This window comes from Trichosurus vulpecula, chromosome 2, assembly GCF_011100635.1.
Source record: "Trichosurus vulpecula isolate mTriVul1 chromosome 2, mTriVul1.pri, whole genome shotgun sequence".
NCBI classification, from domain to species: Eukaryota; Metazoa; Chordata; class Mammalia; order Diprotodontia; family Phalangeridae; genus Trichosurus; species Trichosurus vulpecula.
Genome location: NC_050574.1, coordinates 188,312,037 through 188,339,800, shown reverse-complemented (window position 1 = coordinate 188,339,800; position 27,764 = coordinate 188,312,037). Strand labels below are relative to the sequence as shown.

The following is a 27,764-nucleotide window of genomic DNA, read 5'->3' as shown; positions in this document are numbered from 1 at the left end:
TGGAGAAACTATAGGATACTGAAGACCAGTTTTACCTATTAAACATATTTTCCTAGGTTCTAGTTTGGTTGCTAGGTAGATAACGCTTTGACTTGTCTCCAGTCCAAAATAACAGTTACCTATAGATTCCAACACAAAAGATACATTTGAAGAAGAAAAATAGCTTTTCGACCATAGATGCCGTGGTTACCCAGAAGAGATTCCCATCTCCCCTCCCCCCCCCCAGCTTCCATCAAAGCTTTAGCAGCTAATCAATTGGGTAGACCTCTCTGGCTGAAAAGGTTCCTTTGTGATTTCATGCACCCAGTGGTGGAATGCATGAAGTCAGAGGTGATGGAGACTGATCATTATCTTGAGCATCTGCAGATACTGATAGCTTTTGGACCCAGTCTTTCAACTGTTTTATAGAAACTAACATGTCTAGAATAAATCCCCAACATTCGTCTTAAACAAACTAAGTAGCATTAACAGCAGAAATTTGCAACTTCATCATAGTCTCTCTTCTCATTTATTTCTTATGCTGCAGCCAGCTTAGCCAGATGTGTTACTCATCCTGATCTCTATAGCCAATCAATCAATTAACAAGCCTTATTTGGCACCTATGATGTGCTAGTCACTGAGGATGCAAAGACAAAAAATGAAACAGTCTCTGCTCACATTCTAACAGGGAAGACCATATAGCTCTTTATATAAGTACGTAGAGCAAAAAAGTGTACAGAATAAATACAAAATAAATACAAGAATTATGGAAGGGGACACTCCAATGGGTGTTCATTGGTTGCTAGTGGAACTATTTAATAGGCTAAATCGAGAAACTATTCAACTTAATAGTAAGAAATGTCTTTTATTTTGCTGTCATGGTCACCAGGTAATCCATTTCTATAACCTAGTCAACATGCCTTTCATGGAACACTTTTCCGTCTAGGTTCCTTTTTTGTGTCAATAATCATTGGAAATATAATCTATAGTTCTCTTTGCTTTATTCTTTCCTTTTTAAGTATTAATACTATATTTTTCTCAAAAATAGCTCAGTAGAGTGTTTTCAATTTTTGACATATTTATATGGCATAGCTACTAATTTAAATGCTTCTTAAATTTAAATTTTAAACATTTTAAACGATTTTCAATTGTTTTGATTTTGTTTCACAGTTGTTATTTCAGCAATGGCATTTGGATCCACAGCAAACCAAGAACCACCTGTAGTAAAATGCATGTTAATTGATCACAAGATCAATGATTCGTCAATAAGGGCATCGTCAACAACATTTATGGTAAAATAACATTAATCATTTTTTAAACCAGACAACAGAAGATATTATTCCAGAGACTCTACTTAGGCTTTGTTCAGCTCCTTTGTATGAAGAGTATGAAGGACTTTATTTGTACCTAGGCCTAATAACTTTGTATATTTGTTGTTAAGTACGTAAGCATGGTACTGTGGAAAGAGAACTACCTCTGGACTCAGAAGACATCCCTGACAATAATTACCTGTGAGACCTTGTACAAGCTACCTAACCTATCAAGCCTCATCTGTAAAATGAGGGGCTAAACTAAATCAATTTCTAGAATAGTAAGTTCTATAGGCATCTGAAACTCAACATATCCAAAATAGAACTAATTATCTTTCTCCCCAAACCCTCCCCTCTGCCCAACTTTCCTATTCATGTTGAGGACACCATTACTCTCTCTTCTGCATACCTTTTCACTGACTCTTTCTCCAACGCTAGAATGTTCTCCTCCCTCACTTTGGCCTCTCGTCTTTCTTGGCTTCCTTTAATATTAAGCTCAAATTTCACTTTCTGTAAGAGGATTTTCCCTGTCCTCCTCACTGCTAGTGATTTCCTTCTACCCTGTATATATCTTATATGTTTGTGGTTATTTACATCTTTTCTTCTTCAGGGAAGGGACAATATTTTGGCCTTTATCCATATCTATAGGACTTAGCACAGTGCCTAGTACCTGGTAGGCACTTAATAAATATTTCTTGATCTTCAAACCTTCAAATTATAATACTGTGGTCATTACCTGAATGACTAGAAGGCAGTGAGAGAAGTACATTTGGTTTCACTTGTCAATTATAACATTCAGTGAATCTGAATTTAAAATTTTAAAAAATTTTAGAAATTTTAGAATTTAAAAAAACCCCAGAGGTTTAGTTGTGTCCAACTCTTTATGACCTCATTTGGGGTTTTCTTGGCAAAGATACTAGAATAGTTTGCCAGCTCACTTTACAGATAAGGAAACCAAGGCAAACAGGGTTAGGTGACTTGCCCAGGGTCATATAGCTATTAAGAGTCTGAGGCTGGATTTGTACTCTGGTGTTCCTGACTACAGCCCCAGTGCTGTACCTACTGAGTCACGTAGTTGCCCTCCAAAAGCACTATATTGAAACAAATTTACTGATGCATTGGCGACTTGCAAATTCAGGCCCATAAAGTCCGCTTGGAAATTTAAACATTGATATTGATTCTCTCCTCCTAAATTGAGTAGAGTAACCTTCTGGGAATGAAGAAGAGATAAAGACTCAGAATTTTAGAGCTAGAGGGGGCACCAGAGCCTTCTCTCCCCTCTCTGTCTCTGTCTGTCTGTCTCTTCAGTCAAATATTTCCATCTAGTTGGCAGAATGTGTCGCATGAACCCAGAAGCCTCTGTTGCTGGGTAATCTGCTCAGCTGCAGAATGAGCATAGTTCCGATACTTCTTTGGAACACAGCTGAGTGAATGGTGAAAATGATGGAACTACATAAGTCTTAGAGAGTTGCCTGGGACATTGAGAGGTTAAATGATTTGTCCAGGGTCACACAGCTAGTATGTGTCAGAGATGGGACTTGGACCTAGCTAGGCCCTTCTGACTCAGACCAGCTCCCTGTCCACTACTATACCAAGCTGCCTCATATATATACACATACTTAAATAACTGAGTGAAAAACTGACTACAAAGAGAACTTTTCCTTTAACAAATTGATTATTGTGTAAAGGACCACCTCAGAATCAGGAAAACCTGGGCTCCAATTCAGCCTCTGGAACATACTGTCTCTAGGCAAGTTCCTTAACTTTAGGCAAGTTATTTAACCATTTTATGCCACAGATTACTTTCTTAAGACTATACTTTTCAGAATTTACTCATATAAATTGATTTAGAGGGCTCAGGAGTTCTTTAAACTGATGAAATTACAGACGTAAACAAAAAAATTTAATAATGGATAACAATGAAACCTGATGTCATGAGGAAGTATTTGGGGTGTAGTGTTTTCTGCTGAGTAGAACATCTGATAGGCTAAATGTTAAAGTGTCGAGTTCTTGAGTCAGGCAAAAATGTAGAAATGGATAACTCCATTCTCTCCTTTGCTTCTGGAAGAGTGCCATCCATGTACCAGTGAGACAGCCTGATCTGTTTTTGGATTGTCTGCCTGGTCTGGTTCATTCCAGTCCTCACTGGCTCCAGCCCTGTACAGGGCTGTCTTATAAAAGAGCAATTGCTGTTGAGAAGCAGAAAGAAAAGCATATGCTGACCAAGTAACAAATGTTGCTTACATGAAACTGGGACAATTCATGAATAGTATGGGCTGTACAACACTGAAGCTGTTGTGTGTGGGCTGGTGCTCGAAGGAGGAGAGGAGGACATTCTCTGCCCTGTGATCAAAGACACAAAGAATTGCCCCTATTCTTTCTCATCCAAGTCAGAGTTGGGTTTCACGTTAAGGGCCATCCAGTTTTTAAATTCTGTGTCTATTTCTAAGATATTTGTTGTTGTTAAGTCATTGTTCAGTCGTGTCTGACTCTTTGTGACTCCATTGGGGTTTTTCTTGGCAGAGATACTGGAGTGGCTTGTCATTTCCTTCTCTGCCTCATTTCACAAATGAGGAAATGGAGGCAAACAGCATTAAGTGACATGTCTAAGGTCACACAGCTACTGTTTGAGGTCAGATTGGAACTCAGGAAGAGGAGTCTTCCTGACTCTATCGTCTGGCACTCTATCCACTGCACCACTTAGCTGCCCCAAGATATTTTACAGACATGATGAAAACATAGAACTGAAGATAAATGCTACAATAAGAGCAATATCAAGAGGAATACCCAAGAGGAAGAGAATCAGCCTTTTTTTTTCATGAAGTGTTTCTTTGCTCCATACCATAAGGAATGTGATATAATATACTTGGAGTCAGAAGACCTGTGTTCAGATTCTGGCCCTTCTACTTCTACAAGTTTGATGGTGAACAAATCACTTAACCTCTCTGCAGTGGTGGGATTCAAATAAATTAACAATGGTTCTCCAAAGAACCGAGCCAAGGTGCTGCCCCCGCTAACAACTGGTTCCCCAAACTCAACCTAGAATTAGGTACCGGTTCTACTGAACTGGTGCGAACCAGCTGAATCCCACCACTGCCTCTTTGGCTTTAGTTTCCTCATCTATAACATAAGTTAGTTGAAATGATCCCATTCAGAGATAGCAATCCATGAATTCACGAAGCCTCTTCCAGTTCCAAATCCCATGATTCTGTAAGACCTGACAGTGGATACATTGCAGGTGGTGTAAGACAGAAACCACTGCTTCACCTTCTTTCATGGGCCTCATTAACATTTGAGGCAGCAAAAAATTAGATCCAAGAAATCATTATGGATTTCTAATCCTTGCTGACCTAGTTCCCATGTTATTCTTAATCATTGTAGCATATGTTTCTCATCAGTAACTACCATTTGCTTACTCCTTTTGAATGCTGTAATAATTGTTTAATGCTTATGAAATCATTTGAAGATTCAACTGAAAGTTTATTTTATATTATGCATGTATTACTTGTACACACACACACACACACACACATATTCTAGACAATGGGGCTACCAAAGTGTTTTGTGATGTGAAAAATATAAATATTCAATACACTTTTTGTTAAAAAATATGGCCATAGTCTTTCCTACTGTCATTGGTATGAATCTGTTTATTTTGCAATGCAGGCATCAAATCTAATGAAAGACCTTGGATGTTCCTTGAGACCTGAAAGCCCAGGAGTTGTGTACGAAGCAGCTGAGACAGTCGAAGTAGACATTTTTGCAGCCATTACATTGCAAGTGTTGTTGAATATCCCGGGGAACATTTCATGTACTTGGTTCTTTAAGAATAACTCAACAGATTGCCAACCTGACTTTGATTTACAAAACAGGTAAGCAGAGAATAAACACACTGAGAATAGCCTTGAGGAAGCACTTTCTTGCTCTAAACTGTAGTTCAACTGTAGTTTTTAAAAGTTTCTTTTAATTCCTTCATGAAACCATTTGACTTGGAGGAGGGGTAGAGTGGAAAGTCCCTCCACCAAATAGTGACCTACCTATAAATTAGTAGATAAGTTTTATGGAATTTTCTGACACTCAAAAAAGTTACTCGACATGTTCGTGGTCAGTCATATAGTTAGTGTCAGAAGCAGGATTTGAATCTTCTTGACCTGCTTTGAATCCAAGTCCAGAATTCTATCCATTACTCTATGTTGCCTCTCATTGAATAAAACATGATATGCAAATAAATTTAAATCCTAACAAATTGGTGCATGACCTAGACAAATATAAACTTGTGTACTCTTCATAAAAACTCTCCAGACTGGTCAATAGCTGTGGCCAAGAGCTCTCCATGGAGTGGGCTTCAAGCTCAGCAGGGCCTAATAATTATTCACTACTTTAGATTTGCCTGTATCCATAGTGAATGGATATCTTTAGTGCTAACTGAAGTGAGGAAGTGAGTGAAGTGAAGTAGTGAGGAGCCAGAAGCAAGTGGATGGTTGGATGAGACTAAGGGAGAAACTTGGGGCCAGAGGCAGGAGGCTTATCCAGAGTCCCAAAGTGTCTATCAGCAGTACAGTAGTGTCAAGATACAAAGGGCAAAATAGGCAAGTCTAGACTAAGGTCTGTCGAGAGCCCAAGAAATTGGATCTCCATATGGTTATAAGACATTGGAGGCCATTTAGTTCTCCTCATTTTATTGCTGAAGAGACTCAGGACAAAGACCATGCCTCTGTCCTTTCCAGTCCTACAGTTTGGAGCTAACCAGCACCATACTTCCAACCTTGACTATTTCAGCACATTCAGATTTCACATGTGGACAGCTCCCTACCGCTGCTCAGGTTTCCTGTATTAGAAACGACTATATTTGTGCAGTCGCTGACAAATTGAAATGTTGGTAAGAAAAGACTCTCAGGGGTTTGTACAAAGAATGTTTTGGGATATCTTGTTTTTTTTAAGGGATTTATTGTGCCTAGGTGACAGATATTTGCAACCTTTCATTTTAGTTACATTCATAGGTAAAGGAAAAGAGCTTTAGCTGTATCCTTTGTGTCTCAATCTCTTGCAGTATATGATATTTTTATACAATGTGTCAGGGAGGATTTGGACTCCCTATAATACAACAAACTTTTTCATTTTTTTTCTTTCTCTAAACCAAAATTTAAGTGATTGAGAGATTATGTTCCATTTGAAATATAGTTTACTGTAGCGGAAAAAATCCTTCATCCATAGTTGGGAGACTGCTTCCATCTAGCTGTGTGACCTTGGACGAAACCCTTCACATCTCTGGTCCTGATTTTTCATCTGTAAAATGAGATTTATGAGATGATCCCTAAGGTCCCTTTCATCTTGCTTCCCTTTTCTCCCCCCTGCTGCTGTCACTCCTTAAAGACCAACCATCACAGATGTGAAGGACAGACAGGATACAATCCATCTGTGTCCATCTTACTAGTTCCAACTACTCCACCTCCCTCTCCAGGCACACAGGGAACCATTTGGTGTATTACAGCAGTCATTCAATAGAGAAGAAAATACTTTTGTAGGAGTGCAATACTCAATGGTACTCTGATGGCCCAAGGAAGGTAAAGAGCCCTCACTTCTGAATTTATTAATGGCCACAAGGGAGCAACCTAGACAGCAGAATGTGTGTGTGTATGCATACATGTATACAAACATACACATGTATATCCATATATACTGTGATTGTGAATTGCATGCAGAACAGAGGTCAGTCAATGTTCAAGATAAATTAAATCAGTAACTATTTTTCAGGCCAGTGCACATGCTTTTGAAGTTTCGTTCCAGATCTTTGGACACATTCACTTTCTTTTCCTCTTTTGAAGTACTTTTCAGATTGATGTGGCATAGTTACTTCTTTTAATTTGAGTTAAAATGAAGAACTTTATCAACAGTTGAAGGCTTTGTTTCTCAGAGGCATGTTACTGAAAATCTTACTGATATCGTATGTCCATAATTTGTTTCATTGGATTATGGTGAAAAAGAGAGGATAAACCTTCCTTTGGGGTGTGTGTGTGTGTGTGTGTGTGTGTGTGTGTGTGTGTGTGTTTGGGGAGGTGGCATGGGGTCAGGGAGAAGGTTTACCAGAGACAAACTACCTGCATTAACTCTTGACGTTTACTTCAATTGGACTAAATTGAGTGCTCTTCCTTTACACACAGACCCCCACACACCCCCCTCACAATTTTATTTTGGCTATAAAAAGAGGCTAATGGAATCAAAGAATTTTAGAATTAGATTTTGTTTCATAGTTACTGGACTAGCCTTGGAAATATTTGTAATCTACTCATGGGTTCACAAAGTATGGGAGTTCTGCTTGTGAGGCTACAAAGCATCCTGGGTGAGTGTGGATGACTCAAACCTAGGAAATCACCACTACACAATAAAACACACCCTACTGACTCACTGGCCGCATCATTTTAAAATATGAATGTCAGTCTGTAATACTATTGCATGTATGTGTGCATGGGATGTGGGTGCCCTAACGGCCAATGAGAGTGAGTACAAAGTCAAGTTTACTTAACTTACTACCAAGGAATAACTTGGGAATGGGAACCACTCACTCTGCATCGGTGCTATTCTTTTGAAATTCACTCAGAGCAATGATCACCATTGCTAGTTTTGAAAAGATGAGATTGCTTGGCCTAGTTTTTAGGAAATGTTCACTGAAACATATGACCAAAAAGGGATAGAGGGAGCAGAACAAAATGAGGAGTGAGAAGAGATGGAAAAGTAAAAGCCTAAGTGAGGGCGTTGGACTTTCATAGTGGCTGCCATCTATAAAATCTCTCTGCTTGTTTCTAGTGGTTTGTGTCTAGGGATCAAGAAACTTTGAAAACTTATTTTCAAGATGTAGTAGTTAATAGCAGCTCTATTCTGTGACTAGGGAATTGTGGTTAAGATTGAGGAACTGATGGAAGTGGCTCTGTTGGGACAAGGGGCAGCTAGGTGGTGCAGGGGATAAAACAGCTAGACCCGGAGTCAGGAAGACCTGAGTTCAAATCTGGCAGCAGATACTTACTAGCTGTGTGACCCTGGACAGGTCACTTAACCCTGTTTGTCTCAGTTTCCTCATCTGTAAAATGAGCCGGAGAAGGAAATGACAAATCACTCCAGTATCTCTGCCAAGAAAACCCCAAATGGGGTCACGAAGAGTCAGACACAACTGAAATGACTTAGCAACAACAAAGTCTTAGCTAGTACTATCATTTGTTGTTGTTGTTATGGTTCCTGAACCTATTCCTGAACCCATCACCATCACCTATTTGCCCATAATAGCCACAATTCATGACAACCTGGTTTTGTCCATACTGGCTCACTTCAGATTTCCGTTTACATATCTAAGCAGGGGTAGGGAGTCATCTGATTTGTTAATCTGGCATCTTACAATATACAGGAAAAGTCTTCTTTCCAAAGGCCCCATTTGCCTGCAGGTCACCAGAGGAAATGGGAGTGAAACCACTTTAAAGACCCCTGCTAGCCCAGTCCTCACTTCAAATGAGCCATAGTCTTTAGAACTTCTTTGTTATAAATCGGTTAGGCATTAGGTCAATAAACACTTATTAATAACAAAGCTATCACTTGAAGGAATAGTTAAAACTTTGACTTTTTAGATTTAAGAACCATTTATATTATCTAACACAGTGTCAAAAACTTTTACATGGGGCTCTTGCGGTCAGGGAGTTGTGGTAAATATTGGAAGTAGATAATATATATAATTGATATTGTATTTCTTGCTTGCTCAATGGGTAAGGGAGGGACTGGAGGGAAAGAGAAAATTTGGAACTGAAAATACAAATAAAAATTAATTGGAATTGGAGGTATAAGCTAGTGTGACTTCTTAAACATTCAGATTTCATGGAATCAGTGAGCTTTCCCAGTGAGATGGAAATTGACTATGTAGTCTATTTTAAAAACAAAGATTATGTAAATTTTATAGTCAATTTAAATAACACCTGGTAAGGTTTGAGAGGGAGAACTAAATGCATACAGATTGCACTGTGACAAAGGAAAGTGTTACTTGAAAAAAGAGTCAGTATAAAAAATTAGGATTGTTAAAAATTATTCTGGGCTTTATCCATTTGTTTTCCCTTTGGAAATATTTCTTTGATATTATAATGTGACTTAGTGGGAAAATATTATTTCATGTTCACACAACATCTAAGGGATAGTTCTAATAAATAATAAGATGAGGTTCAACTCTATATGCTTCCTAGTCATATGAATGAGTAGCCACTTTCATTTCCACAATTGTGTTTATAGGGAACGCAAGATTGTGGGCAAGATCTGAACATTAATAGCAGGGAATTGAATTTGCACTCTTGTTAGACTATACCTGGTTCCAAATTGTTACTGTTGGCCAGGCCAAGCTAGGTCAATTTGGACAAGTCAATCTCTAGTTTTCTCATCTGTAAAATGAAATGGTTGGATTAGCTAAGTGGTTGGTCTCTGTCTTTTTTGTGAGGAGTTACTCTGTAGTTCCTCAAAATCTTGAGAGTCCCTTGTTTGTGGGAAAGAGGACTATCTCAGCTGTGTTGAAAGTAGAGCCTCTGTGTGTGTATGCATATATGTATGTATGTATGTATGTGGAGGGGGGAGGACAAAAGGGAGTAGCTGCCCTTGAACTAAGGGGATCTTCAACCAAAACACTTTCTCTGTTTCCAATGGTGGTGGCCTTTGGGAATGGGGTTATGGTGGTTACTTCTTTCCCTTAATCACTTGATTAGGGCTTCACAATTGATCAGTTGACCTGAGTTGAATTGTTGGAGACCCCTGAACTGAATGATTGCTAAGGTATCTTCCAGTTATGAAATACTATTATTCTGTTCAATGTCTCTAAATTTTCTGTCCCTAGAAGAAAACTGTATTTAGATTTAGAGCTATAAAATACCATAGACCAACCCCCCTTATCTTAAAAATGAGGAAACCAAGGCCAGGAGAGTGAAGGGACTTGTCCAAGGTCACACAGGTTACAAGTGTCAGAGCTAATTTCAAATCTAGGTCCTCTGATTGCAAACAATCCAGAATCTTAATCTCTGCATAGGTGATCATAATTAATATGAACAATCATCTCTCTTTCCAAAGTCTCAGGTGAAAGTAGATCAAATTACTTGTTAATGAAGGCACTAGAATGTTTATGTAAGAAGATAGGTTTCTACAGCTTGTACCCAAAAGTAGTTCCACTGTTCAACAATGAGAAGTTCTACAGTTAAGAGCATCGTATTTATTAATAATTCTTTTGTGGGTTGGTAGTGGCAACCAGTGCTCAAATAAACATATTATCAGAGAAAGAATATCTCTTGTAGCTGTGGGGAATGTGGGTAAACCCACCTGAACTGACCTGCCTCCCATCCAAATTGTGTGCCAGGAGGCCCTCCATAATGTCACTCCAATTTACCTTTTCATCCTTATATCATTCTACCTCCCTCCATGTACTCTACATTCCAGCCAAAGTAGATTGCTCTCCATCACTCATTCATATTCTCTCCTTCATCTGAGCTTTTGCTAATCCCATTCCCTATTCCTGGACTGGATTACTTATACCCTTCCCAACCTCCTAGATCTTGGGAATTCTTTCTCTTCTTTCAAGGTTCAACCCAAGGCCACCTGCTCCATAAACCCTTCCTTGAAAATAACCTCTTCTCCATTATAATGTAAATTGCTTGAGAATAGGGATAATTTTATTCCTTATATTTTTATCTGCAGCCCCTAGCAAGTGCCTGGAACATAGCAGGTGCTTAATATCTGCTTGCTGACTCTTGATTGATCTCTCCCTCCTCCAATTTATCATTCAGTTGTAAATAAGGCATTTCTCTAGGCACTATGAAAACAAAGTTGACAAACAAAGCAGTCACTACCCTCTAAAATGAGGGATTTGGCATTTATACACATAGATGTTGTTGAAGTAAGGGCCAAATGTAGTACTTACAATGTAGTAAGGGCAAAAGAAAGATCCCAACAAGGTGCTCCAGGAAAATTTGAGGAGAGAGAGATCAATTTTAGCCGGACTAAAGTGTGGATATGGGCTGGTGGAGGGGAGGGAGGAGGGAAGAGAGTTGCAGTGGAATCAGAGAAGGCTTCACAGAGGTCTTGGTACCTGACTGGGCCTTGGAAGAAGAAAAGGATTTCAGCAAGTGGTGATGAAGCCAGCAGGTAGTCCAGGCATGAGGTACACAAATGCATGGGATTATGAGAAAGCAAGACAAGATTAAGAAATAGCTTAGTCTAATTTGGCTGGAATGTATGATAGTATTAAAGGTAGTAAAATGAAATAAGGCTTTAAGGTAGTGGAGGGCCTTAAATGCCAAGGTAAGGAGTAGGCACTTGATCCTAGAGGCAATAGGAGCCCTGGAGTGTTTTTGAGGAGGAGAGGGACATAATCAGATCTGTTCATAATAGGAAGATTATTTTTGGCAGCCATGTGAAGAATGTATTGGAGCAGGAGGGACCCCAAAGGCAGAAAGACTAGTGAGAGGACTATTGCAGTAATCCAGTTGAGGAGTGATGAAGACTTAAACCAGGTTGGTGGCAGTGCAAGTAGAATGGGAAGTAGGGGACCAATGTGAGAGATATTGTAGCAGTAGAATTTAGAGGACTTGACAACTGATTACATATGGGTAAAAATAAGGGAGAGGGAAAAAATGAACATGATTGAGGTTTCAAACCTGGATGAGGGAGCAGTTTCAGTAGAATTAGCAGTGGCATTAGGAATGAGTTAGTTAGAAAGTAGGAGCATGTATGTTACAGCATTTTGCCTAGCTGTCCCCTTAGCACTTATCTCATACTGCTTCGAATTCCTAATTTGGACACCTGTCTTTCATCTCTCCCCCATCTACCATTTTTCAATTGTGAGCTACTTGAGAGCAGGGTCTATGTTGTACCATCTTCATATACCCAGGACAAAGTATGGTGCCTTGCACATAGTTGGTTCTTAATGCAGCTGAATTGTGTTGAACTGAATTTTGAAGGTAAAATTGTATAGTAGAAAGAACTGTTAATTTGGAGTCAGATAACCTGGGTTTGAATCCTGGCGCTGTCATTTGCTATCTTTGTATTCCCAGGTAAGCCCACTTCACCTCTCTATGGACTTCAAGTTTTTCATCTGTAAAATGATTTTTGGATGTGAATTCTTGGATACAAACCTTGGGAATTCCTTACTGCTCCCATAACATTTGTTTTCTCTATTTCCTGAAAAGCTCTTTGTCCTCTGGTCCTGAGTAGCCCTAGCTGTTTCTAGAAGACAAGTTTGAGCAGTGAGCTACATGAAAATCTTCACATTAATCATCAACCCTTTCTCTCCCTGCCCAACCCCAACTTGTACTAATTAGAAACTATAAACCTTGACACTCTAACAGAAGACTCTCTAGTCTGAAGATACTGGTATTAGCTTCCTTTAGTAGAAAGAAATGCTGGATTTGCCACCTGGTGGGTTGAGGACTTTGTTGTGTGAGCAAGGCCTGGGGCCCAACCTGGGCTCATGGTTGTCAATATTGAATTTAAACTCAGTTTCCTTGGCTCATTCTGCCTTTCCTTTGTCACATTTCTCATCATGTTCTTCTCTTGAAGACTGTATGTTTTCTGTAGATCTGAGTTGCAATTTTGTATCCTCACTTTCACATAAGACAATTAGAGCTCTATCACCCCTAAAACAGACTTCTGAACTCCTGAAAGTATGTACCTCAAACACCCACAAGCCTCAAAATTCCACCTAAGAGTCAACTCTGATGATGAGGATAATGATAATGATACTATAGATTGAATTGAATTGAATTGGTCTTTCCTCTTCCACAAAGAGCACTTTGTGGTCACTGTTAGAAACTGAACATTGGCCCAAATAGACCAGAGCTCTGATGGGGCATCACATTTTTTTGTAGTTCACAAACTTTCCATAATAACAAGTTTTCTTTCCTGTTTTGCAGAGGAATTGTTTCCATAGTCATTTTGAAAATGACAGAAACTCAAGCTGGAGAATATCTACTTTCAATTCAAAGTGAAGCTATGAATTACACTGTGATATTTACAGTGAATATAAAAAGTAAGTTGGGGTTGATAACAGAGACCCACAGGATTTTGAGAGAATGGCTTCAATGTCTTGATTTATTTTGTTATTCTCAAGAAGACTTACTGTTTGCCCAGGAAATTGGATGCAAATTTTAAAAATTGACAAAGTTGGATTGCTTGCACTCTCTGGACCCACTTGGAATAATCTATAGGAAGTTTCTGAGTAGAATTCTGTGCCTTTAAGTCATTTATATAACTAAACATACAACAAATATGTCAGTCATATGAATGATCGATCTGACACATACTTTGTCATTACATTAGTTGTTAGCTGAGAGGATTCAACACTTCCCATATGCTTCAGTAACTGAGACCATAGAACTTGAGCTGGAAGGAATATTAAGGATCATCTAGGCTATCTCCATTATTTATAGATGATTGTCTTTTTCCTCTTCAGAAGGGCTCCAGCAATGCACCTTACTGGGCAGAGATAAAAGAACTTTCATCAACCCCTGCCTGCTTTCTCTCTACCATCCAGCTTCACTGGATAGAACAGAATCAACCAGTATCCTAGTAGTCTTACAAATGGGTGGTTCCATTTGTAGGCATATGGATGCTTTCCCCAGGGACTACTAGGGTATGGCAGGATTTGCATTTGGGTGTGGTGTCTGGCTCCTCCCCACCTTGAATGAAACACAGATGTGTGTTGCTCTGAGACTAAATGACCTTGCACATCAACATCCCAAAACCTTCCCACCCACCACACAGAATAAAGGTGTGTGTGTGTGGGTGCTTCCTATGTCTTAGCACACCTTTGTGCCAATGTAACACTCCAGACAATCTTAGTGTTTGGGGAGGACCATCATCTCCATGATAAAACAGTAAGCAGATTTTCATGGACTTGGAATCAGGAAACTTGGGGCCAAATCCTGCCAAATACACTGGCTGGTGGACTAGATGAGCTTTCAGATTTCTTCACTTCAATTTAGCAAGCACTCATTAAGCTCCTACTCTGTGTAAAGTGCTGCACAGGGTATTGCCAATGCAAAGACAGAAATGAAATGAGCTGTGCTCAGGAAGCTTATATCCTACTGGAATTGGATAGGATTGAATGGAATTGAGTGAAAGGATTGTAGTAGGTGATCTCTAGAGTTCTTTCCATTTTTAAAATTAAAAAGTGTATGATCCTCAATGTTTTAAAAGCTATCATGTGGAAGAGAATTTCAACTTATGTTGTATCTCAAAGAACTAGAACTAGGATTGACACTGGGAGTTATAGAGGAACAGATATTGGTTTAATATGAGGAATAACCTTCTAATAATTAGAGTATGCTCCCTTGAAAGGTAACAAGTCCCTCATTATTGGAAATATTGAAATAGAATGGATGTTTAAGGAGGATATCTTCACTACTCTCCTGACACAATAGACTCCCATTCTGGAGGGAGCAGGAAGTGAATTGCTGCATAGCTAATGAAGGGCAATTAAGTGGTGCAGTGGGTAGAGTGCCAGGCCTGGAATCAGGAAAACCTGAGTTCAAATCCTGCCTCAGATATTTACCAACTGTGTGACTCTGAGCAAGTCATTTAACCTTGTTTGCCTCAGTTTCTTCATCTGTAAAATGAGCTGAAGAAGGAAATGGAAACTATTCCAGTATTTTTGCCAAGAAAACCCAACTGAAATAACTGTACAACAATAAAGGAGGGAGCTGTCCACAGCCTCATTTCTTCCAAAAGAACAAGGGAATGGCACGGGAATAGTCAGCTATTTGAATGTGTTCCTTGATCTGTATGGTGTCCGACTCTTACTGATCATTGCTTTGGCCTTGAACTGTTGGTTATGGTTGGAGCCCAGAAGGGTTCAGCCACTGAACGCAAGTGAATAATAAGAAAAATAACAACAGTGATAAATAGCTTTATGAGTTCAGGACTCTATACATAAATGAGCTTATTTAACCCTCCATAACAACTTCCCTGGATCAAGGCAGACGTTTTCTTTTGTTGTGGGGTGGGGAGGAGTAAATAATATTTTATTTTTTCCAATTACATGTAAAGATAGTTTTCAATATTCATTTTTTATAAGATTTGAGTTTCGGATTTTTTTCTCCCTCCTTCCCATTCCCTCTCACCAAGACAGCAAGCAACCTGATATAGGTTATACATGTGCAAACATATTTCCATATTAATCATATTGTCAAAGAAGAAACAGAACAAAAGGGAAAAGCCACAAAAAAGTGCATTCATACTCCATAGTTTCTTCTCTGGTTGTGGATAGCATTTTCCATCATGAGTCTTTTGGAACTGTCATGGATCACTGTATTACTGAGAAGGGCTAAGTCAGTCATAGTTGATAATTGGACAATGTCGCCATTACTGTGTACAATATTCTTCTCTTGGTTCTGCTCTTCACTCAGCATCAGTTCATGTAAGTCTTTCCAGGTTTTTCTGAAATCTGACAAGGCAGACATTTCCAACACCATTTAACAGATGAGGAAACTGAGGTTCAAAGTCTAAATAGCAGAGGAGCAAGGACTCTTCTGATTCCAAGTCTGTCACTCTTTGCATTACATAACAGATATGTCTAGGGTCTTTGCCAACTCTAAGATTCTAGGCATCTGTCTCAGAATGTTTTCTTTACATAGGCTAAGGCAAAGTACAGAAAGATGTGAGGAACCTTGACATTTTTCTTACTTGGAAGTGTCCATTTTGAGCTATTTATTACTGGTATTTCTCTCTCTTGACTATCAAGTCTAAAATTCCTGTCCTGTTATCCTTCTGCCTCCTGCCCCCCCCACATCTAACTTCTCTCTCTTATATTGATTTGTGTACCAATCACAGTCCTATATGATATTGGTGAGAGAACAGTGATAAAACTCAGGATTTCAACTAGTGTTGGGTTTAATATGATAAATGAGCAGCATAGAATAAAGTGCTCACTTCTTTATGATGTAAGGTTTTAAAGATTTTTATTACCTCTGAGGATTAAAAAATTATTTTAAAATGATTGTAAATAAGCAATGATGCCTTCAGAAAAAAAACCTTGTCATATACTTTAAAATGTTATTTGAATTAATTTAACAGGAAAACTCAGAAAGCCATACTTTAGAAAACTGGAAAACCAGGATGCAATAGTTTGCATATCAGAAAGCTTCCCAGATCCAGTGGTAGAGTGGTCTTTTTGCAGCCCACAGAGTAAAAGGTAAGATGTTTGCAACTCATGTTGATAGTTATACTTATGTACTTCACAGACTAAATTCTCTATTAGAATTTTTACAGGTATAAGTCAAATGTTACAAATGTTAGCCAATCTAATAATTTAATGCCATGCTCATTTTTAAGCAAATACTTTATACTGCTATAATGAATAAGTGGTGTGTCCAAAATATTGTAGTTAATACAACAGTCAGTAGTACTTTCATTTTTCCTCTATAAGGGCTGACATTTCTAAGGATAATAAAAAAGTCATTTCTAAGGTCAATAAAAATCAGCAAACTAAAAATACTGTTTGAAATAAACAAATGGAAATACATTAAACTGTTGCTATTTTATTCGACAAATTGTAAGATACCCCATGAAATGTCAGTCATGATGGTGATGAGATAGGAAGGCCATGTGCTGTTCTCCCTCGCCATAAATCAGTAAGCATCCTGTGAGTCAGGAACCATGTTAAGCACTGGGGATACAAATGTAAAAGTATGATGCCAGCGTGTCAGTCCAGCCTGAGGCAGCCTATTCACAGTGTTAATTCTCTGTTTATGATGAGCAAAATAGGAGCTGGGACATTCATAGAAAAATATTTAGTTATCAAAGCATCTAGCACAAGGTATCAAGAAAATGGGCCACAGGCAGAAAACTCTCTGGGTCCAGAATATATCAGAAGAGCATTAGGGACAAGATCCAAGGAGCAAACAGGAAAAAATGTGGTCAATAGTCAAGCAAAAATTCAAAATTGGAGTTCATGTTCAGTTCAATTCAACCAGGTTTAGAGCGTCCTGATATCCTTTGGAATGCTCCTTGTTCTGAATTAGTTTCAGCTGTGGACAGCTCCCAGCTGCCACTAGCATTTCCTGAAGGGAAAACTGAGTTGGCAGATAGATGGGAAAGAAAAGCCATTCTTATTAAGTGAAAAAGTCTTGACAATAGAGTTTCTGAGAAGAGATGTAGCTTTAAAAATTCTTTTCATGTACATTGCTCATATTATAAATAAAATACAGATGGCTACTAAAGTAAAAGTAAGTTCATGAAAATCTAAAAATTCATAGGCATAATTGTATAATTAAAACTTACTTTGGCACAGTCTGATTGTGTGATTTACTTACTCAAAAACATTCAGTGGCTCTATACTGCTTCAAAAATACTATCTTATTCTATCCCATTCTATCCTATCCTACTCTTAACTTTGGATTGAAAGTTTGCTAAAATCTGACTCCAACCTCCCTTTCTTTATAATTCAATTCAAAGAACATTTATCAAGTGTTTAATATTACTTTTCTAGTCTTACTTCACATTAGCCTCCCTTTATGCATTATGTTCCAGGGAAACTAGATTACTAGCTATTCACTGAACTCAACATTCCATCTTTTATGTCCATATGTTTATAAAATACACTCTCCATCATTTCCACATTTTAGAATCCTTACCCTTCTTCAGTTTACCTCTTCCACATACCTAGATAGAGTGTTTAATAAGCATTTCCTATGTGCCTGTCACTGTATTAAGCACTGGAGATACAACAGCAAAAAAACAGGTTAGTTCCTACTCTCATAGAGCATATTTTCTAAGAGGGGAAGATAAAATCTAAAGGGGATCTGGAAGGGTGAGGAGGGTCCCACACGAGGACAAGGCAGCTGGCATAGAAGTGAAGCCAATCAGGGAATAAGTGGTGGTCTCTGATCAAAAGTGTTCTCTCCCTCTTCAAATGTTCCAGGATTTCATTGTCTAGAGCAGTAGTTCTCAAACTTTTTGGTCTCAGGGCCCTTTTACATTCTTAAAAAATATCGAGCTTTTGTTTATGTGGGTTACATCTACTGATATTTACTGTATTTTGAAACAAAACATCTTAGTATTATTATGAAAATAGTTTTGACATCATAGATGTCCCCTGAAAGTGTCTCAGAGATACCCAGGGGTCCCTGGACCACACTTTGAGAAGCACTGGTCTGAATCTTGCTTTTTTTCTGTCATTCCTTATTTTATATTTATACTTATCTCTGTGTATCATATTCTGCCAAGAAAATATTGCTTCCTTAATGGCAGCTACTGTTTCATTTTTATCTTTATGTTCCAAACACCTAATACAATGCTACCCACGTATTAAGTGCTTAATATATTTGTAGAATTGAATTGAATGGTGACCACTTTATCTTTTGGGATATGGTAGGCATCCAATTCCTTTATGTTACCTAGGTTTATCATTGAAGAACGATTAAGGAAAATACAAGTGTTCACTTAGAAAAAAATAATAGTTATATGATAACAAATGTTGAAATAGAAGGGTCCTTAGAGGCCATTTTACGTAATTCCCTAAGTTTATAGAGAGGAAACTGAGGCTTAAAGAATGTGATTTGCCCAGGGTCACAAGTCTAGTAAGGAGTAGAGATGAGATTTGAACCCAGGTCTTCTTGACTTCAAATCCAGTGTTCTGTCCACTATGCTACATTGTATCAGTAGATAAGCCTTTACTTAAAGAAGTACATAATTATCGTCTTCAAATATGTGAAAGGCTGGAATGTAAAATCACAGATCTAACAATATGAGTTGGAAAAATCTTCAATAGTCTTCAATAGTCACCTACTCCAGCCTGTACTGAATTTGACAATATTCCCAGAAAGTGTTTGTCCAACTTTTATTTGAAGACCTGTGGCAAAGAGCAATGTACTATATATCTTCTAAGGCAGCCCATTCCACTTTGGGGCAGCTCAAATACTCAGGAAGTTTCTCCTGACCTCAAGCCTAACTCTGTTCTCTCTACCTTCTACCCATTGTTCTGAGTTCTGTCTTCTGTGGCCAAGTAGAAAAAGTTCAATCCCTCTTCCATGTAACAGCCCTTCCACATGGCTCCCATGCTCCTTCTAAGTCTTCTTTTCTTGAGGGTAAACATTCCCAATTCCTTAGACTGAGTTTTTAATGGCATGGTTTCTAGTCCCCTCAATATTCTGAGTCTACTCAAGAATCACTTCATTTTATTGTTGATGTTCTTAAAAATATGGTGCTATGCATTGATCTGAATATTTTAGATGTGGTCTGGCCAAGCTACTACCTCCTACGTTTTTGGCAATATGATTCTGTTAGATGTTTAAAGATTATGTTAGATTTTTTTGGCTGTCATAGCACCGTGGACCCATATTTGACTTGCAATCCATTAAAACTTCTAAATCTTTTTTATAGGAACAGGTCTAGTCATGCCTTTCCCATCTTACACTTGAGAAGTTTATTTTTTGGCCCAAGTGTAAGACTTTATATTTACTTCTTTTAAATTTAATCTGACTTGATTCAGACCTACATTTAGATCTGTTAAGACCTTTACGAATCCTGACTATTATCCATCATGTTTCCAATTCCTCCCAGCTTTTTGGCATTTGCAAACTTGATGTTTGTCACCTCTGTTTTCATTCAAGTCACTGATATGTTAAATAGAATGGAGCCCAGCACAGATCTCTGAGGCCTCCTTCTAAGTTGACATCACATCATTAATGACTATTCTACGAATCCAGCAATTTGACTAGATTTGAATCCACCCAACTGTCACATAGGAAGCACATGTCCTATGGAGCACATCTCTATATTTTCCCAGAAAAATAGCTTGAAAAACTTCGTCAAATGCTTTGCCAAAATCTAAGTAAATTCTCTCTATAGCAATCCCCTCATCTATTTGTCTATCAAATTTGGCAAAACATAAAATGAGATTAGCCTGGTGTGATCTCTTAATGAATTCAGACTGCCTTTTTGTGATCACTGCTTTCTCTTTACTCACTAACCAATCCTGGTGTAAAATTTTTCCAGGTTTCAAAACTAATCCCATTGGTTTATAGTTTTCAGACTCCATTCTCTCCCTCCTCTTTTGAATATTGGAATATCATTTCTCCTTCTATAGTTTTGTGATGCTCTTCTGTTCTCTGTGATCTTTCAAAGATGTTGGCTCAGCTATCACACCCCCTAGTTCTCCCAGTATGTAGAGGTTGACTTGGTCCACACCTAGTGCCCTGAACTTACTGAAGACAGCAAGATGTTCTCTTATTATCTCTGTACTTGTCCAGGAGTTCATCTCCTTCTAAACCGTTTTCATTTTCTCCTTTCCAGTGAAAGAAGGACTAGTTTTGTTCTGTGCAGCTCTAAAGGTTAAAACTGGGCCTCAGAGATAGGAATTATAAGGAGATATATACTCAATATAACTTTTTGACTGGACGGTGATTTCATCAATTCGGGAAGCTCTTGGTGAGGAATTCTCACTACCCACGTGACATGTGCTTAGGCTACAACTCATGGTCATAAAATTGAACGAGAGCATTGAGAGGTCATTTGATTTGCCCAGGCTCATACAAGGACTTGAACCTAGATTTTCCTGATTCGTCAGGCCAGCTCTCTATCTATTGCACCATACAGCCTCTCAATATAAGAATATGTTGTCCCTTCAAATTACTCGTCAGTAGAATGGTATGTATTATGAGGTAGAGAGGTTTCCTTTCCTTGAAGGGTTCAAATAGAGATTGGATGACAATCTTCCAGGGATATTATAAAGGAGATTTTGGTATGGAATGGAAATTTAGACTAGATGACTTTTCTGGTCTTTTTAACCTCCAAGATATGATGATTTGGGGCATCTGTGGCATCTCACCAAAACTCTGTGCTCTAAATATTTTTATCCCCCTAGACCTTATCAAAGCTTAAATGTCCTGTGCAAATTTCTTAGGCCTTATCATATAAGCCTGGTATGATGATAAGCTAATTCATAATTGTTTGTTAATTGGTGGTGATTTCCGCTATCAGTGACTAGTGTAAGGTTTTCAGGAAGATTGAGGGGGGGAAATATTCTTGGGTAGGGCCCCCTAAGAACCCCTTAAATCATACTTTGCACTCAAGTTTTAAAGTGAGTCCTGAACCTATTTTACGCCATTTTTCCTTATATAAATGAAGGGTTTTAACATGAAAAAATTTTTGGACACAGAAGCTAATTTCTTGAATGCTAGTTTGGTAAAAAGGTGCAATTTAAGGCTATAATTTCCTTATTTAAGTATGACACTTTAAAAAACCACAGAGGAATAAATTCATTTTTACTCAATGAGATTTGTGTGTAGCCAATATGAATTATTGCAAATTGAGAGCTAATTTTAATTCAGTGTATATTTGTTAAGAGCTCATGATAGGCAAAGTATCATGTTAGGAACTGAGACAAAAAATAAGAAAACATAGCACCTGCCCTCAAGGAACTTATATTCTCTTGGAGTAGTGAAGTCTGAAATGATGGAATTTTACTGTCCATACTTATGCATGTCATCACTCAGGATTAAGAGGCAGCTGAAGTCAGGACTAGGATATGGATTGTAGAAGGCAATCAATCAACTTTTTTCATTCCTTAGCAAACTAATAAATTGATGGACATATTTGGTACTAAGAATGATGTCCTATGCCAACTAATGAAAATCTGTATCAGGGAATGTGGTTTGTGCTAGTGGAAAAGTTAAGTTATTTATCGGTGAGACCTCTGAAAAAAAAATATGTGAACTCCATGGAGGAATGACAGAGAGGACACACGATAGGGAATCAGTTCTTTTAGCTTTTGGCAACAAAAACTGTCAAGGACTCAAGAAGTAAAAGAAATACATACATACATACATATATATATATATATGTGTGTATATATATATACATATATATATATATATATATCCTAAAAAGATGCAGTATCTGTCCCTACTACTGCCACCACATTCACTGACATCCTTCAGATGGAGAGTCATGAAGGAAGGAAGTGGCTTCCAGTGCCCAAGAACTGAATGGAGAGGAAGAAAAAGGACAGGGCTTCCTGTGAGCTATTTGTTCCTTTTGGACGTGAATATAAAGGACAGTTCACGAGAAAGCACATGACCTCCCTCTGCACCTGCTGCAGCCACTATGGGTTCTACTCATCCCCATACTCCCCCAGGACCAGGGGTAGAAAGAAGTGTAGGAGGAGCCTGGAACCACCACAGCTGCTGCTTCTACCACTAGGTTTTCCCTGGAGGCCTGGGCTGAAAGGTTGGACAGGAAAAGAGAGCTGAGTCCCCATTATTGCTCCAAAGTTAAGAATGGAGAGGGAACATGCAGTTATCACAGCTACAACCACTACCTCTCCTATAGTCCTTCCCCTCCCCAACTGCTGAGGGAGCAGGAGAAGAAAAGAGAACAGGAAGGAAGGAGTGGGGGTGGGGTGGGGCACAAGGGAAAGTCTGGAGAAATCCTGAAGTGACAGTCTATTAGTGACAATGGTCAATATCTGGCAGCTGTCCATTCCTTCTTCCCTGTTTCCATTGGGATAGGAGAAGAAAATATAGTATAGCTTCTCTTGCTACTACTACCACTGCTGGAATGGGAGAGAGAGTATCATTTTAAATCCAGGGTCAGCAGGCTGTCAATATATTAATGGAAAACATCAATTAAAATGATGGGCTGGGGGTGGGAGTGAAGAACTGCTATATTCCAGACTTTCCCTTTATTATAATTGCTAAACAACCCTCCCCCTTCTTTGAAATTTACACTATCAAAAATTTCTACTCAATCCAATTTATCTCTATTGCCCACTCCCCAAGTCATCGTTGCTCCTTTTTCAAGATCAGCCTGTGGGGCACTGTCTTCCTCTCCTCACCAACACATCTTATAGTAGGGAACTTCAGTCTAATTGAAGTTGATGCTCCTTCAAACTGTGCCCCCCCCCCCAACCTCCCATTTCCTCAGACTCCTTAAACTCCTTCTCCTTCACTCCACCTCAGCCACACACAGATGATGATCACATACCACCTCACCATTACTCATGTACTCATTTTCTTCATATTCCTAGCACCCAAAAATTTACTATATGACTGGCACATAGTAAGGGGTTAATAAATGCTTGTTGACTAATAGATTGATTTCTTTGTGCCCTCAAATTCAGATATTAACTATTAAAATAGGTAAAACAAGACATTTTATACCAAATTAGTATCTTTTGTCATGCAACGTATGGCTGAATACCACAGAATCGACACTTTCGAATTGTGGTGCTGGAGAAGACTATTGAGAGTCCCTTGGAAAGTAAGAGGATCAAATCAGTTAATATTTAAAAAAATTAATTCAGATTATTCATTGGAAGATCAAATATTGAAGCTGATGCTTAAATACCTTGGCCACATAGTGAGAAAACAGGACTCATTAGAAAAGTCCTTGATGCTGGCGAAGATTGAAGGCAAAAGGAAAAGGGGATGGCAGTGGATAAGATGGATAGATAGTGTCATGGAAGCAATGAACATGAGCTTGGACAGATTTCATGAGATAATGGAGGATAGAAGGGCCTGGTGTGCTGTGGTCCTTGGGGACAAGGAGAGTTGGACACAACTGAATGACTGAATGACAACAAAAGTACATAGGATCATATTGGAAGCATCATAGTAAATTACAGCAACCTATTCTTTGAACTCACAAAACTGGCATACAGGATATATAATCCCAATGTAGATATCATTGATTTTCTTTTAAGGTGAGTGCCTTTCTTAAATTTTATGCACAAAGTACAGGTATTCAATAGTATCTCTTGTTGGGTCGGATCAAATTTTACAGAACCTAATAGCATAGTGTCCAGAGTATCCAGTCACTGAAGTGAAGATAATTTGGTCCAACTTGATGCAAACTATATCTTTCATGTACTGCCAGATATATCAGTGGGTCATGGAGAGGCCATAGTTACAGATTGGCATGGGCCAATTAGAACAGATGGAATGCAAGTGAGAGCCTTGGCCAACTTTGCTCCAGTAGAGCTTCTGGTGACTGTCCTACGTGCAGTGAAGGCACAAAAGTTTGTTTTTATCACAGTCTTAAAGACTGTTCTCCAAAATGAGCTGTCTCTTGCTCATATTTTGAAATCACAACATTCAACAATATTTGACTGAATCCAAACTTCACAGAACAAATCCCCTTAATAAAAAGATTTGTTCCGTAAAACTTGGACTCAGTCAACAGGCCACACCCAAGGACCTAGAAAGCCACATGTGGCCTTGAGGTTGCAGGTTCTCCACTCCTGATAAAGTATAGAATGTGGAAAGGGGAATAATGTATGATGCTGTAATGACTGATTGGGGCCAGGTGTGAGGAGCTTTAAATGGTTAATCTTGCCACTTCCCTTAAAACGATTCTTCCCAGAACCAACTAGTAAGATAAAGGGATCTGAAGGGGTGGGGAGGGAGGGGTGAAATTCCAGGGCAAGGGGGCTACAGGGCAGAATAAATTTCCAGGGTCACAATGCTACTCATGGAGGAGAAAATCTGGAGAGTCAGGAGTGGAGCCCAGCGACAAAAGCTATGGACAGGAATTTTACAGGATGAGAAGGCATAGAGGGTTTTCAGTCTGCACCAACAAGGGGGATACTACATCAGGGAGACTACAAATCCATCCAATACCTACGTAACATGAGAAAAGTGGTAAAATTGGTGTAAAAAAAAACATATTTGTGTCTTAAAAGCATGAGACTAGACTAAGAAATTATGCATCCTGAAAACTTAAATATTGTGTCTGAAAGCAAAAGGACGTTAAAAAAATCAAGAAGCTAGTGAGTGGGTAGGGACAAATTCACATTACTAGTAGCCTGCAAAATGATCTTCTTAAGTAAAGCAAGAACTGTCTGTACTTCAGTCATATTCAAAGGATTTTTAGGAAGTGAAGAAGATTTCATATATGCTCTCAAGCTCCTCAGGAGCCCTTGAAGGGCTGGCTTTTGTATGTACTCTTTAGTTTTACATCACTGGTATGCAAATTAAATAAAATATCAGTGAATAACTTTACAAGTTGGCAGACACTTGAGTAAATTTATGCAATTTAAAAAATTATTGTAACTACAACTAATAAAATGTTTTGGGATATCAATATTTCTTTCTATAAAATTGGGTAATTTCTGTTGGAATGATAGGTAACAAACAATGTTTTTGTGATTTCATTAAACCTTTGATATGGGAAATAAAAGTACTTGCTGGTAGAAAAAAATGATTGCTACATTTTAATATAGCAATTATTAGAATTTTCATATGTAAGTTTTAGTTGTGTAAATATGAGTTTAAAGTTACATCGCAGTATTTGGTACAGCTTCAGAACTAATTTAACAATTAGTATGTCATTATTGAAGATGCTTTGGATATATTGATTATGGTACATGAACTGGTATCCATTTTTTGAAGTGCAATAAAGTCTAAGGATTCAAATTTTTTTAAAAAAAATAAGAAGCCCTCAGAAAATTTATTGATGACAACAACACAATAAAAATTATCCTTACCAATAGTCAGGGAAAAGCTTCATATTGACAGAACAATAAATTCTCAATAAAAATAGTATAACTCTTTAACCCTGTCATTATCTATAGTTAAGAATACAAAGTTCAGTAGACAGATACTGCTGTCAGGTTTTGCAAGAGAAAGAAAAACAAATTTGGATTTGAGATAAATGTGGATGACAATAAGTGGAGAAAGAGAAGAGTTTTAAGTTTGATTTAGAAATTTAAAAGTATGAGAAAAGGAAAGAAGCTAGTGATCCTTGAAGGAAAACTTCTAGGTTTAACACAAAGGGAGCCAAGCTTCAGGTTGCTATCTTGCTTTGGTTAATTAGTTTTAGTGAAGTAGTTATAATAGAATTAGTTAAAGAAAAGCAAGTTAAATTTCATTCCTTCTAGACAACAAATAAAAAATTAAAATTACAGAAACCAAGTTAGATTTAACAGATGATGTTGAATATGAATGGACTAAATTACCATATAAAAAGCAAAGCTTTATAAAACCCAAATCCATTAATGCATTGCTTATTACAAAAACAAATTTAAAGCCAAAGAGAGAGAGAGTAAAATTAAAAGGTTGGTCTAAAGGATATCATAGGGAACCACTTTGTAAGCCTTCAAGCATTATCTGAATGTCACATTTGTAGTTGTCATACTTGCCATTTTTTTAAAGTAGGAGGGGCAGTAATGATTCTCCTCCCTTTCTTCCTTCCTCCTTTTTTATTTTATAGATGCATATTTGATAACTGGAGTAATGAGTGGGTACTACGCAAAAAAAAAAAAAGATGTGAACCGTGGTCTAGATTCCATCTATTATATAATGCTACCTAGTAGAAATTCCAAATTGCTGAGATTAGTAAGGATGAAACTTGGATCACTCATAAACTTTGTACTAAATTTCATGCTGTTTTTAAAGAGATCCTTACATATGGAGACATTCAAACCAGAGACTGGATGATTATTGGTCAAGGAACTTGCAGAGAAAATTCCTGCTTAGGTATTGGTTAGACCTGGTGACTTTTGAAATCTCTTCCAGTGCTGAAAATCTGTGATTCCTTTGATCTTTATTTTACTCTTTCATATTAGGGAGTAAATATTTAACTTTCTCCTTTACTTGAATACTCAGTTGAATTTTTAAAATAGATTTATATGTATATATATTTTATAGATTCGGTCAAATGTTATTTTTTTTTAAATTACAGCTGCAAAAGAGGAAGTCAAGATGTCACTAGAAAGAAGGAAAAAGTACTTCGTGAATTATTTGGAACAGACATATGGTGCTGTGCAAGAAATGACTTGGGCGAGAAATGTACAAAGCTATTTACACTAGGTAACACTTTCATGTGCATGTGCTGAATTGATTATTACTAGACAAGACCATTGCTTAGGAAATAATCTAGGTCAAGACCAACATGAGATTGCTTAGGCTCTCATTTAGCTTCAGAATTCCAGCAGTTATCTTTACCTTCTCAAAAGTAAATGCTGTTATTAATACATTGTCTCATGGGATTGTGTTGCCCAAGGACCAGCCTTGCTAAGTAAAGAGATGCTTTTTACCAGAAAGTTGACCACTAGGTGTTTTTTTTTGTCTAAGGCAATCCATGAAATTGATAAAGAACACATTAGAAATATTGTAAATGTTTTCTTCATAATGGGGATGCCCACAAGTCTTGGGGATAACCAATTATTCCTTGTTGAGAGATGGTAGCATGGCCCAGTGAATAAAGAGCTGGTCTCAGAGTCAAGGCAACCTTAATTCAAGTCCTAGCCCTTATACATACTCACTGTGTGATTCCAGGCAAGGGACTTAACCTCTCAGCAACACCAGGGACATTTCTAATACAACAAGTGGCAGAACAGTTGCCCAGTTGTCACCTGAATGTGTTGAGGCAATTTCCTCACTGAGAATTTCCTACAGCCATGAAATCACAGGTCTAGACCAAAAAGAATGTATGAGAGATGGTTGAGACTTGAGATCAGATAGTCCTTCAAAA

At 38.1% G+C, this 27,764-nt stretch overlaps 1 protein-coding gene across 1 annotated transcript in view; it reads left to right on the top strand.

Annotated features, from left to right (window-relative positions):
- Positions 1-27,764, top strand: part of FLT3 (fms related receptor tyrosine kinase 3) — an 83,086-nt gene that overhangs the window by 3,608 nt on the left and 51,714 nt on the right. The window contains exons 4-7 of the mRNA XM_036744002.1: positions 4,956-5,161; positions 13,208-13,323; positions 16,368-16,485; positions 26,973-27,100. Coding sequence (XP_036599897.1) covers positions 4,956-5,161; positions 13,208-13,323; positions 16,368-16,485; positions 26,973-27,100 — 568 coding nt within the window. The remainder of the gene's footprint in view (positions 1-4,955; positions 5,162-13,207; positions 13,324-16,367; positions 16,486-26,972; positions 27,101-27,764) is intronic.